This window comes from Sebastes umbrosus, chromosome 21, assembly GCF_015220745.1.
Source record: "Sebastes umbrosus isolate fSebUmb1 chromosome 21, fSebUmb1.pri, whole genome shotgun sequence".
In the NCBI taxonomy this organism is placed as follows: Eukaryota; Metazoa; Chordata; class Actinopteri; order Perciformes; family Sebastidae; genus Sebastes; species Sebastes umbrosus.
This window is the reverse complement of record NC_051289.1, coordinates 2,139,211-2,151,195: the sequence shown is the minus strand read 5'-3', so window position 1 is coordinate 2,151,195 and position 11,985 is coordinate 2,139,211. Positions and strand designations below refer to the sequence as shown.

The 11,985-nt window shown below is 40.5% G+C and overlaps 1 protein-coding gene across 1 annotated transcript in view; it reads left to right on the top strand.

Annotated features, from left to right (window-relative positions):
* The window catches only part of LOC119480253 (MICOS complex subunit MIC26-like), an 18,016-nt gene extending 6,393 nt beyond the window's left edge, over positions 1 to 11,623 (top strand). Inside the window, exons 3-9 of the mRNA XM_037756361.1 lie at positions 300 to 422; positions 2,602 to 2,634; positions 4,363 to 4,417; positions 4,600 to 4,695; positions 7,098 to 7,189; positions 10,869 to 10,958; positions 11,050 to 11,623. Of these exons, the coding sequence (XP_037612289.1) occupies positions 300 to 422; positions 2,602 to 2,634; positions 4,363 to 4,417; positions 4,600 to 4,695; positions 7,098 to 7,189; positions 10,869 to 10,958; positions 11,050 to 11,091 (531 nt within the window). The 3' untranslated portion in view covers positions 11,092 to 11,623. The remainder of the gene's footprint in view (positions 1 to 299; positions 423 to 2,601; positions 2,635 to 4,362; positions 4,418 to 4,599; positions 4,696 to 7,097; positions 7,190 to 10,868; positions 10,959 to 11,049) is intronic.
* The last annotated feature ends 362 nt before the right edge of the window (positions 11,624 to 11,985 follow it).

Here is an 11,985-nt window from a genome sequence, read left to right as displayed (position 1 = left end):
AGAAATTTCAAATAGGTTACTTGCTAATTATCACCTAATTACCATGACTGAACCTATTATACTTGTTTTTATTATATTTATTCTAAAAGGGGATCAATAAAGTGTTTCTGCTTCTGTTATTTATTTATTTCCTTACCGGAGGGAGGTGAGTTCATCCCGAAGTGGCCGTTGTATTTATACCCTACACATTAAAGACGGGTGTTCATTGACCTGTGACTCCAACATGAGTTCACTCCATCACAGAGTGAGAGTGAGAGGGTGTAGGGGATCCTCACCTTGTTGTTGTTGTTTTGTTTCAGCTGCCGTCGTTGTACTCCAGCCCTGAAGCAGAGCCTCGGTATGTGGAGCCAGAGGCCGGGCCGCTGGAGCAGAGCGTCGCATCGCTGAGGAAACTGGCAGAACCGTACACGAACCAGTGTCAGGTGTGTTCACATCTGACGCTCCCTATATTCACAAAAGAAGTTTAATGAAAGCATAATAGTTGTTTGTGCTGTGCAGGAACATATTTTTCAGAACCACCTGCATGAATTCGGTGTGAAGATCCCAAGTTTCTGTTTTGTGGTTGTGTAGCACTGCCAAAATCTTTCTACTTACTGTAACCTGAGCCACACATAAACATAAAATAGTTCCCGACCTTAAATAGTTATGTGAGCTGCAAAAAAACAAAAGAGAGCTTTGAAATTAAGAAAAGAATTAATTTACAATCATCTTTCTGATTCTGTTGTGGCAGAATCAGTACAAACGTCTGTCCATCTGAGGTCAAACCTTGTTTTGAAACTTTAATTTGGGCTTACACCTAGTCGGCTGTTTTTCTTTGATTTGGTGAAAACGTCGTATTTCTGAAGAACAGCTGTCACATTCCTCTCCACAGTTCAACTCTTCAGTTTTCATTGCTGACGTGCCATGTCAATGTTTTTGGTCAGCTGTTGTGAGTTGAGAAGCAAAAGCAACTGATGCATGCTTATCAGTTTTATTTCCAGAGAATTGAGACACACACGATCAACAATGTGTGCGTGTGAAACACAGGAGTTGTTATTCCCCGTGGCATTCAGGTGTATTTTGATTAGTGTTTGTTATGCTAGTGTTTTTTAGCTGAGGCATGCAGTTTTATTATCACAGTTGAAGACGCATCCAACAAAGACATAACTCTTTTTCAGATGAGACACTACCAGGCTTTGTTGATTGTTTCTTCTTCATTATTTTGTAGTTGTCACAGTGTTTGAGGAATATGTTCAAATTTAAAAATGGTCAAATTTCAGCATGCAGTTTGATGTGACATATGAAAGTCAGATCACATGAAACTCGTACCACATGTGTTCTGCTCCTTTGATCCTGCAGGATTTAACACCGGTTCTGGTTTTCATCATATTCACGCCTACAGGAAAAGCACGGACTATTTTTAATACTGAACTCTGTCTGAGGAAACATTAATAAAAGCAGCATGTTGGAAAGATTAAATCAAGCATTTGACCCTCTGACATTAGAAGGAAAGATACACATTATTTTCTTTTTTTTGTTATTGAGTTATACCAAGGTCCTTACAAACTATGTGGCCGTTCTCATTGGGCAGGGGTCTCTAAGCAACCTGCGGCTCCGGAGCCTCATGCAGCTCTTCAGCTCCTCTCCAGTGGCTCCCTGTGGATTTTTAAAAATGGAAATGAATAATTGTTTTTTGTTTACATTTTCATATTTATTTCTCATTGTTGTAGGTCTATGGTACGACGGTACGACGGAGTATAAGGGCCACATTGAGGAAAAAATATAAATCTGAGATTTCGAGAATAAAGTCAGAATATTGTGAGAATAAAGTCAGAAGTTTCCGAGATAAAAAGTCGTAATATCACGATAATAAGTCAAAGGTTTACGAGAAAAAAGTCGTAATATTATGAGAATGAAGTCATAATATTATAAAGTATTAATTTTGTGTTATTTTCTTTTTTTCTCGTAAAGTTATGACTTCATTCTCGTAATATTACAACTTTTTTCTCGTAATATTCTGACTTTATTCTGTAAATCTCAGATGTTTTTTCCCTCAATGTGGCCCTAATACTCCGTAGTACATTGTCTTCTTGGCCCTCACTGCATTAGACTGATATACTATATACTTAGACTATAAACTGTGTTACCTTCATCACAATGATCACATGTTTTGCAGCTCCAGACAGATTTTTTTTTTTTTTAAATGCCCCAGCTTGTGGGCACATTGGGGGCGGTCCCCGGGGTAGAAACGTCAGTAGAAAATTTATTGGATCAAATTCTAAACTTCATGTCCCATAAAGGAATTAATAACAGACACGACCAGAATATATGATAATAATTTGCCTCGGAGAACACGCACTGTCTCCAGCAGTTGGAAAATGTGGTCTAATGGCTCTTTTTGAACCGGAGTAATGTAGAGCCTGATACGGTTTTTCCACCAAAACTCTCTTCATACAGCTGAACTTGAAGTTTTCCATTCTAGCTCTCCCAATCCTCTTCTGTTATACCTGGATTTCCTTCCTTTTAAAAGAGTATAAACATTATTTCATTATGTTTTAGGGGCAAAAGATAAGATGCTGTATCAATAAATGAACTTCAACCTTTTGTCTTTTTGTTTTGCAGCAAACGGGCCAAGCTGCAAAGGAGAAGGTCGAGGTTAGTCACGTGTAAAAATACTATTATGACCTACTTTTATGTCTAGTTGTTGCTGTTGTGAAATTACTTAACAGGACTTGACATGTCTGGTTGTTTGATAACAACATCTTTCTCAGCTGACCATAAACCGCCTGCAACACAGCTGACGCCTTTTTCCTTTACTGTTTTTTTTCACAGTGTTTATGATATAAAAGTGATATTTATTGTGAGTGAAAAAAAGGCACACAATTAATACAAATTTTATTGAAATCGCAATATGGCCTACTGCAATTTTCAAATCACAGTATTTGTTAAAGAAAATGTGAGTCAAAATACCATTTTAATACCATTGCATGTCTGTAAAGGGGAGACTCGTGGGTACCCATAGAACCCATTTACATTCACATATCTTGAGGTCAGAGGTCAAGGGACCCTTTTGAAAATGGTCATGACAGTTTTTCCTCGCCAAAATTTAGCGTAAGTTTGGAGCGTTATTTAACAATTTAATAAAAAGAATAAAAATCAACCTCCTGTTGTTCATTATAAAGTGCCACATTTCTCACGTTTAAGTGCAAATGGTTTTTATTAGGGCGCTCAGTCGCTTAAAATATTTAATCACAATTAATTGCACATTATTTATCTGTTCAAAATGTACCTTAAAGGGAGATTTGTCAAGTATTTAATTTTTAGTATTAATTTAAGTATGATATTCTTCTGAGTATGAATCACCTTTTAGTAATTACACTCTCTTAGTTTAACCTAAAATCTGAGCCTCTCATCCAGTTGTGCAGACAGTAGGATGATTCTTTGTGATGTAATAGGGCGACATAAAGACGTAAGAGACAGACAAAAAGTTGTTTTATAAATGAGCACTTGAGGCTTACTTGTGGCAGCTGCCAATTCTCTGGTGTTTGCTGTTGTTTCCCTTTTCCCTGGTGTTTTTTTGGTTGAGTTGCTGAGTGATTAGAGGGTTATTCAGTTCACCTGTTGCGCAGGGTGTGGGGACTGGCTCTTAAATGATAGTTGAGAGCAGCTTGGTGCATTCCCCTCTTGGCCAATCAGGGTGTAACGACGCCCTTTCTGTAGGGCTTAAAAGAGGAGGGAAACTGCACCTCCAGTGTCATTCTGATCTCTCCTTCACTCAATGCAACATGTGTTATCAGCTTTACCAGAAACTCTGGTCTGTTTTGGGCCCTTTTGGGATTCTGTGATCTTTGTGTTTTGTTTGTTGAGAGTGTTGACTCTCTTAGTTGGGGAAACAAGTTAAGTGCCAACCAATTGGGTTACCTGCACTGGGACGATTAGGTGCTATTTGTGCAACAGCTGGCTTGCCTTACAATAGCCTAACGCCTGCAGGCTGTATTTTTGTATTCTATTCATTTGTTGATTTTCAATGAAACCCTTTATACCCATTTCTTTTAGTGTATTTTATTTGGGAAAACTTTAAAGGAGGGTAAAAGGAAAAACACAAACCAATATTTCAGTTTCCTTAATTGTTTGTTAATATAGAGGCATTTGTTCATTATTGAAGAGGCTTTTGTTCATTATTATTATTAAGAAGGCATTTTATTTTATATTATAATGTGGATGGGAACTGTTTTTCAGTCTTCTGACTGAACAACTAAAGTCTGGGGAACTTAGCACCGCCACATACTAGCCTGGATAAAAGGCTGCTATCAGATGAAAGTAACCGGCTCTTCTGTGTCTCTCTCTCTCTGTGTGTGTCTACTGTTGATCTTTGGACACCAGCACATATACAAGACTGTGGAGCCCACGATCAACACCTCCATAACAACAGTCACAGGTGAGGAAAAGCTCATTTTGTTCTAAGTCATTGCACTTAATGCAATAATCACGAGAGCTCGCTGTAGTGTCCAGGAAATGTCCTGGAGAACAAAAATAGATGCTAGACTTGTACCGTTTCACATCCTGTCAGCCACCTTCTCTCAGCCTCTCTTCCCCCCTCATTGTTTTTATATTTTTCAGATGCGTACCAGTTCCTCAGTGACCCCCCTCCCGACCTCTACCCCAGTGTGGCGGCGGTGGGCTTCTCTGGCTTCCTGGGACTTTATTTGGCCAAAGGTAAGCGTTGTACTGACCTGCATTCCCTCACAGGAAGCGAGGCAAATCAGGTCAGAGGCGGCAGACGGGCTGATAACCATAAGGGAGCTGGAGACGATAAGAGTGGTTCTCCCACCACCGGAAAAAATCAAGTGTGTGTTGTGTAGGGGCGGCACGGGGGTGCAGTGGTTAGTCGCCTCACAGCAAGAGGGTCCTGGGTTCGAACCCGGCTTGGACCCTTCTGTGTGGAGCACGTTTTCGGATTCCTCCCACAGTCCAAAGACATGCAGGTTCACCTGTCCAGGGTGTACCCCGCCTTTGCCAAGCGGTTACAGATGATGGATGGATGTTTTCTACGACAAATTCCTTTTAATCCAAGTTAAAGGGACTGTTTGTAATTTCTTACACGTATAAATCATTGCGGGTCGGTGTCCCATGTGCGCTCGCATGTGGCTACGCTGTTCAGGCTCAGACTCCAACACAAACTACACGGAAGCACCAAAACCTCATGGTTGTATCTAGTGAAGCCCGTCTGTTAAACAGTGTTCGCCGCGGCTGGAGGACGCGGGGGAGACCGTAGCTTTGGTCTCCAGGACTGGAGTCTCTGTTGTACTCTGCTCCTCTGCCTCCCTGCCTTCACTCAGCTCGCTCCACTCTGCAGAAGAGTTAGTTTAGCTCTGAGAATATCTAGTGAATGCACAGTGGACGTTTGTGCAGAAATAAATGCTGCAGCTCCTCCAGACCAACAGAGGTTTCCCGTGTCTTGTGAAGTGACGGGGCTCCGCAGAGAGAAACGTTATCGTCTCCCACCAAAACTCCGGCGTCTCCCCTGTTCCCTCCGGCCGCGGTCGGGAGGCTGAGGCAGGAAAAGCCAACACTAGGATCAGCATTGATTCATGGAGAGACCTTGGTCTGGTCAGCTAACATTACTGCCAAGCAGCTGAAATATAGAGTGATATTGTGCTTTTAGCTGACGTGTGTCGCCTCACTGTGTTGAGTTATGCTCCTTCATGTCTATGTAGAGCGAGCAAGCGCGAGCCCGACGCTGATTCTTACAAACAGTCCCTTTTCATTTTCTCTTTTAGAAGACAATAAAAGCAACAGTGAACCGGTCTGCCTACTCTACGACAAACAAAGTTTAATTTCCCACGGTTCCCAGAATGCTTTTCATTTCAATGATGCGAACAACAACAAATATAACTTTCTGTGTGTGTCTATCATCACAGTTGCTGCGATGCATTCTTATCTATTAAATCGCTAGTGGGTGGACACATCGGTGTACTTCCCTCTGCTTATATAACATTTGGTTTTAGATGGCTTCTCTTTAACCTTTTCCATTCCACCCCTTCTTTTTCATAGACCAATTTTTTGTCTTTTTTTTCGGGGGGTCCAGAGGGTCTTTAGGGGGAGATAGCAGGTCAACAGTAGATGTCAAATAGAAGTGGTGAACATCATCTGAAAGCTGGAACCTGAAGATTAATGTGAGATTCAGCTCAGCACTGTGTGTCAAATCTAGTCATAAATCAGAAATAATAATTGATTAAGCCATTCCCATGCTCGCTTTTGTCTCTTAAGTTGTTGCAGCATTTTTTGGGTTGATACCATTTGTTACACAGATTTGCTGCTAAATTTAACAATTTTTTTACCACTGGAGAATTGATAAAAATGATCAATAATCCCTCCAAAATACCACATTAAGACACCAAGACCTTGAGGAACACCATAGAAAAGCCATGCTGTGATTTGGGATCAAAAACTTTTTGACATTTGGAGATTTCTGCAAGAACTACATTTTTTCGGCGATTGGACGGCGAGCACTTTCTGTTGTGTAAACTGCTCAGAAACCCCCTTATTGTCAATCTAGCTAGGAAAGCCATCCATCCTCTGAATGCTCTAGGTCTCTAGTTTGTGGCTGTAAAGTTTCATGAGGCTGTGATTATCCTAGAGGTCACCACAGGTCATTTTATACAGTGAGGTCAAGTTTAAAAAAAAAGGTCTCACTACAATGAAATGTCTCCTATGGGGACTAACATCATCACACATGAATACAGTTGGGCTCATTGGATCCACCAGAGTCTCAACTTTACAGTGAGACCCAATTTATGTGATTCAAGACTGTTTAGGGACCCCAGTATGCAGAAATATTCATATGTGTGTTGCCCCAAACTGCATGTGATTATCATAAAGTGGGCATTTCTGTAAAGGGGAGACTCGTGGGTACCCATAGAACCCATTTTCATTCACATATCTGGAGGTCAAAGGTCAAGGGACCCCTTTGAAAATGGCCATGCCAGTATTTCCTCGACAAAATTGAACCTAACTTTGGAGCGTTATTTAGTGTCCTTCTCAATAACATGGTTGGTACCGATGGATTCCTCAGGTAAAGTAGATGTGATGAGGAAACTCTGATCTTTGTGTTTCAGGCTCCCGGGTGAAGCAGCTGGTATTTCCAGTCGGGCTCATGGCTCTGAGTGCCTCCATGTTTTACCCTCAGCAGGCTGCGTCTTTACTGAAGGTGTGTATTGTTCTCCTGTCACAACCTGTAACTGTGTCATACAGCAGGAACAGAATGTATTAGTGTTGCTCCATGTTGACTTGTTCCAACGTGGCATTAAGCAACCTCCCTGTTTTGTAAGTTTAATAGTCATATATATATATCGAGGTTACATCTGTGGAAAGCTACAGACTCTTCCATGCAACATCAGAGTTGTTCCCTAAATCAGACCTCTTATGAAAGGTCTCTTAGTTTATTTCTAGATAAGATAATGCACTTTTGTTTACACTTACACATGTATGTATCTCTGTTATGTTTCTGCAAAGATACATATCAATCAGATTGTAGTCTGTCTTCTTGGGCTTCATGTAAAGTCAGGCTCCACTTCAGGCTAACGCACCTGAAGCTGTTTGATAACAAATATTGTTCTGTGTGCAGCAGTAATGTAGATTTTTGTGGAGTGGATATCATGCCTCAGTTCAAATGTTTAACAGCAAAAGACAACCAACACAAGGGAGTAAAAAAGACAAAAAAACAAGCAGTAAGCGACATCATGGAGGACACAGATCACGTAGGAGCTCTGACCCTTTCAAGCAGACAAAGAAAATAAATAAAACCTAATGAACGCTACAACAAATGTTCTTCTGTATTTGCTTAATTTAATGAGTTAACAAAGTGTCACTAACTGTGTTAGTACAGTCATCATCAAATAATAATCGGATCCACCCAAGAAACATGAAGACACATGAAGCGTAGATAGGGTGCAGCTGAGAACTTGCTTCAAAAGTATAATCAGCTGATATCTTGAATAAGAAATGGTGCTGTAAATCAAAACAAATCAACGCTCCGGTGCACACAACAGAAACGTCTTAACTTGCAGATCTTATCTTAACTGTTTGGTAACCATGGCAATTATGGTTAGGACCCGAAGCCATTACAGATGAACAGCTCCTAAGTCGATGTTCCTATCCTAAATTAAGATGGGAAAAAGGGATGACACAAGCATCCTAACATCCCAGAATCTAAAATAAACTCTCCTAACTTTAGGAGAACCGGCGTTAACGCTGTCCTGACTTTCACTTTTCCACCACTTGTCTTCTGTTCTTTGGACATCAGAGCTGCCTCCCTCTTCTTGGTACTTGTCAGTCTATGTCTGCTATCTTAGCCCGCTCTGTTTGGATTTTTGGACATGTTTGTATTTCTCTCCAGATGTTACCGACAACTCTAACTCATCTGTCTGGAAGTTAAAGTGGTCGCTATTGTTTTCTGCTGTTTTTCTTTGTATATTTCAATGAATGTTTCATCAAGAAAAACAACGATTACAAAGACGTTTAGTTCGTTGAGATGAGAAAAGTAGCGTTGGTTGCTAGGTCACAGACATAAAAGTTGATAAGCGATGCTGGAATGAGGATTTCCTAGCTTGAGATGAAGGTAGGATGAAGTAAGATAACAAAAAAAGTCAGTTAGGATTCGCTTCTGTAATACCAAATTGGGAAAAATTCGATCTTAGACTCTTCCTATCTTAACTTAAGACTTAAAGGGGCTCTATGGCAGACACCTTAACACCTGTGGCCCTCAAGTCAACGACAGTCTGCGTCCTGTCGCTCGCGCTCGTGCTCGCGCTACGTAGACGTGAGCGATAAATGAAAGTACTGAGTATTTTATCATTTAATTAAGAACTTTAGTGCAAAATGAACATCACAGTTTCAAGTGAAACTATAGATAAAAAATGAATAAATATTTCAAGCTATACACTGACTACGTTTACATGCATGCACACAAATTCAGAGTAATCGGATTAAGGCAATAGTTTGATTTAACTGAGTTTAATCAAATTTTCTGAGAAATTTGAGTTATGTGCTTGTTATTATCAATTTAGATGATGTAATATATTAATATATTTACGATAAGATTCCATTGAAAGACGCTACAACCTCTGAAAGACAGAATATCGCCCGTTAAGAAGTTAATAGTTTATATAATTGAAGATTAATATTTGACGCCCGTGTATCGAGACAATATCGCCATGCAAATACTATGCTGTATTGATTTTTTCCTCCACCACTAATACTTTATGATGCATCAGAAAAGTCAGAGGAGGTGAATACTATATATAGATATAAAATATACCCGTCTTAACAAATGTTGCTTGCAGTTTAAATGATGTTTCAGATGTTTTGTGTAACAGTAAAGTTGCACCTTGCACCTCACCAATACAACTACATTTAGTGTAAAGTTAAAGTGTGTATTATTTATGATATTACAAGTTTAAAGGTCTCTACTTTCAGTTTGTTTAACTGTGCACTATTTTTGAATTTGACCTTTTCTCTTTGTTATATTTGTCCACGTTAGACTGTATTTACATGAGCGGACGCTCTTCTCTGACATCTAACGATGGAAAAACTTCTTAAACCTCTGAATCTGTTCTCACCTCTTTATTTAATCGTCCTCCCAGCACTGAAATATACTCAGGAAGCAGCTGTGAAAGCAGAAACTGTGACTTTATTTTCTTTTTTAGGAACAAATTATTCCTGGTTGGAAGGTTTCGCCACAGAGTTCATTCTGGGAGAGTTTATTTTAACAGGAAAAATCACACCCTCGCCCTGTAAACTGTATCGTATCAGCTCAGCCGGACGTCATCACGTAGGGTAAAACTTTCCAGGAAGGTCTCATGCATTAGGTAGATTAAATCAGTGTTTGATCTGTGACTCTCTTCCTGTTAGGAAAGGGTTGTTCTTTCCTATCGGGAAGTCCTGGCTGTGAATTGTGTTTCTGATTCCCACTGATGTCTGGCTTCTTTTATTTACTGTGTTTCCACCCAGAGAGAGAGAGAGGTGATCACACTTCGGCTGTCCACACATGCAGACATGAAACACACATGAGCTGACGAGATAAAAGGAGACGTTGAGCCTCTTGTTTGCAAGTCAGATAAGATAGAATAAGAGAATCCTTTATTAGTCCCACAGCGGGGAGTCAAAAGACTTCTCTTTAATTTGAGGGTCGTGTGATAAACCTAAGGTCTGTACCAATTCTGAATGTCATTTTTTACATTCGAAGCTTCTATTGAGGTTTTCGAATGACGCTTCGAATGTCCGAATGTTAATACAGGTGCGGGCCTCCGTGTGTGTGCGCCGCGGCAAGCGAGAGAGCAGACAGCGTGTGGCCGCAGTGAAAATGTACTTTTTGAAAGGCGAAACGGAAACAAAAATGGATGAAGCAGAATATTTCGTTAGATAAAAACAAGTTGTGGATTTTGGAAATGATTACATCTACAGAGTTGAGATGCAAAGAGATGAAACTCTGGTGCTTTTTTGACAACAGCCACTAGATGGCTCCTCCATTTTGGACTGAAAACGCCAATGAGTCATGAACATATAAAGAGACGTCTGTAAATCAGAGGATCATTTATTTTTTAGGTAAATCAACTTCCCAGTAGCAAATCTTAAATAGTCCTCATTTAAATCATTATGTCCTAAAAGTTGTAAAATTCCCTAACAGCTGAATCCAGAGTTATTTTCCTCGCCATAATGAACGTGCATCAGACCCGCAGGACTGCACCTGGCGTCCGGGAGTCACTTTCGGCACAAAAAGTCTGAGCGCTGTGAAAGATGCTGTATGGACACTCAGCCCAAGTTATTGATGTTGAACACCTCGATGTGTGTGTGCGCTTCACTGATGATGTTTCTTGTGTTTCTACCAGGGGAGTCGGGACTCGGCGTACGCCTGGGCTCAGCAGGGCCGCGCCACCGTAACCAATCTTTGGAAAGAGCCTCCGTTTGGCAAAAAGAAGGTGAATTTCCAAATATTGAAATCATTATTGATGTTAATGGTTTATTGTTGAGGGATATCCTGACTTTTGTTTTTGTTTTTTTGTTTTTTAGGAGAAGAAAGAGCGAACAGAGAGCAACGACACGACCAGCTGAGACGACAGACAAGAAGACGCACACCTGTCCATCCTGAGAGACGTTCACCTTCCAGTAACACACACCTGTAGATTAACTCTTATTGTTCACACACGACCACAAGTCAGGACTTCATTATTTAAGTTCTATATCGTCAGGAACTTGGCAGTGACGTGTGTCTCTGCCTCCTCTTGAGTCATTTGTGAACACTGCCACCTCTTCTAACAAGCAGGTCTTTTCACATCCCATTATTATTCTGGTTATCCAGATTAGTCATCGTCGTCCTCTTCCTCTTCCTCTTCCTCTCTAATCATTCCTAGTTTCTCCCTCTGTGACTTCAGCTTGTCCAGTTGATGACATATTTATTCCCCCCAGATGTATTCACGTTGCAGTTTGATGCTGATAAAACTGAAATGCCAGAAGTAAAGAGCCAAATGATATGTGTGTATTAATTAATGATCTGAATGTGTTTGTCCATGTCTAATAATGCACTGTATATACTGTATGAGCTTTTAACTTAATGCGATGTAATTAAATCTGGCATCTGACTGAGGCGACGCCTTTTCTTCTTCGGGTGGCAAATTAGACTTACAGGTGTATAACACAAGACGTATGAAACAGACGTTATGATTTGAATATGATGCAGATTTGTAGTTGTTTTTTGTTACTGGGAGTCTTGTAAGTGTGTCACATATTCATATATGTTGTGGAAGTGTATCAGCCACCCTCCGGTCCCCCCTCAGGTAAACACCGTTAGCTCTGTCAGCACTTTGACCGTTGTCTGCACTGTTTAGCTCTATTAGCACCGTTAGCTGCGAGCCGCGGCTCGCCGTCGTCATGTTGAGAGCCATTAAGAGGCAATAGAAATGCTCCTAATCCCGTATTTAGCACCTTTTAAAGTCAAAGGCACAACAA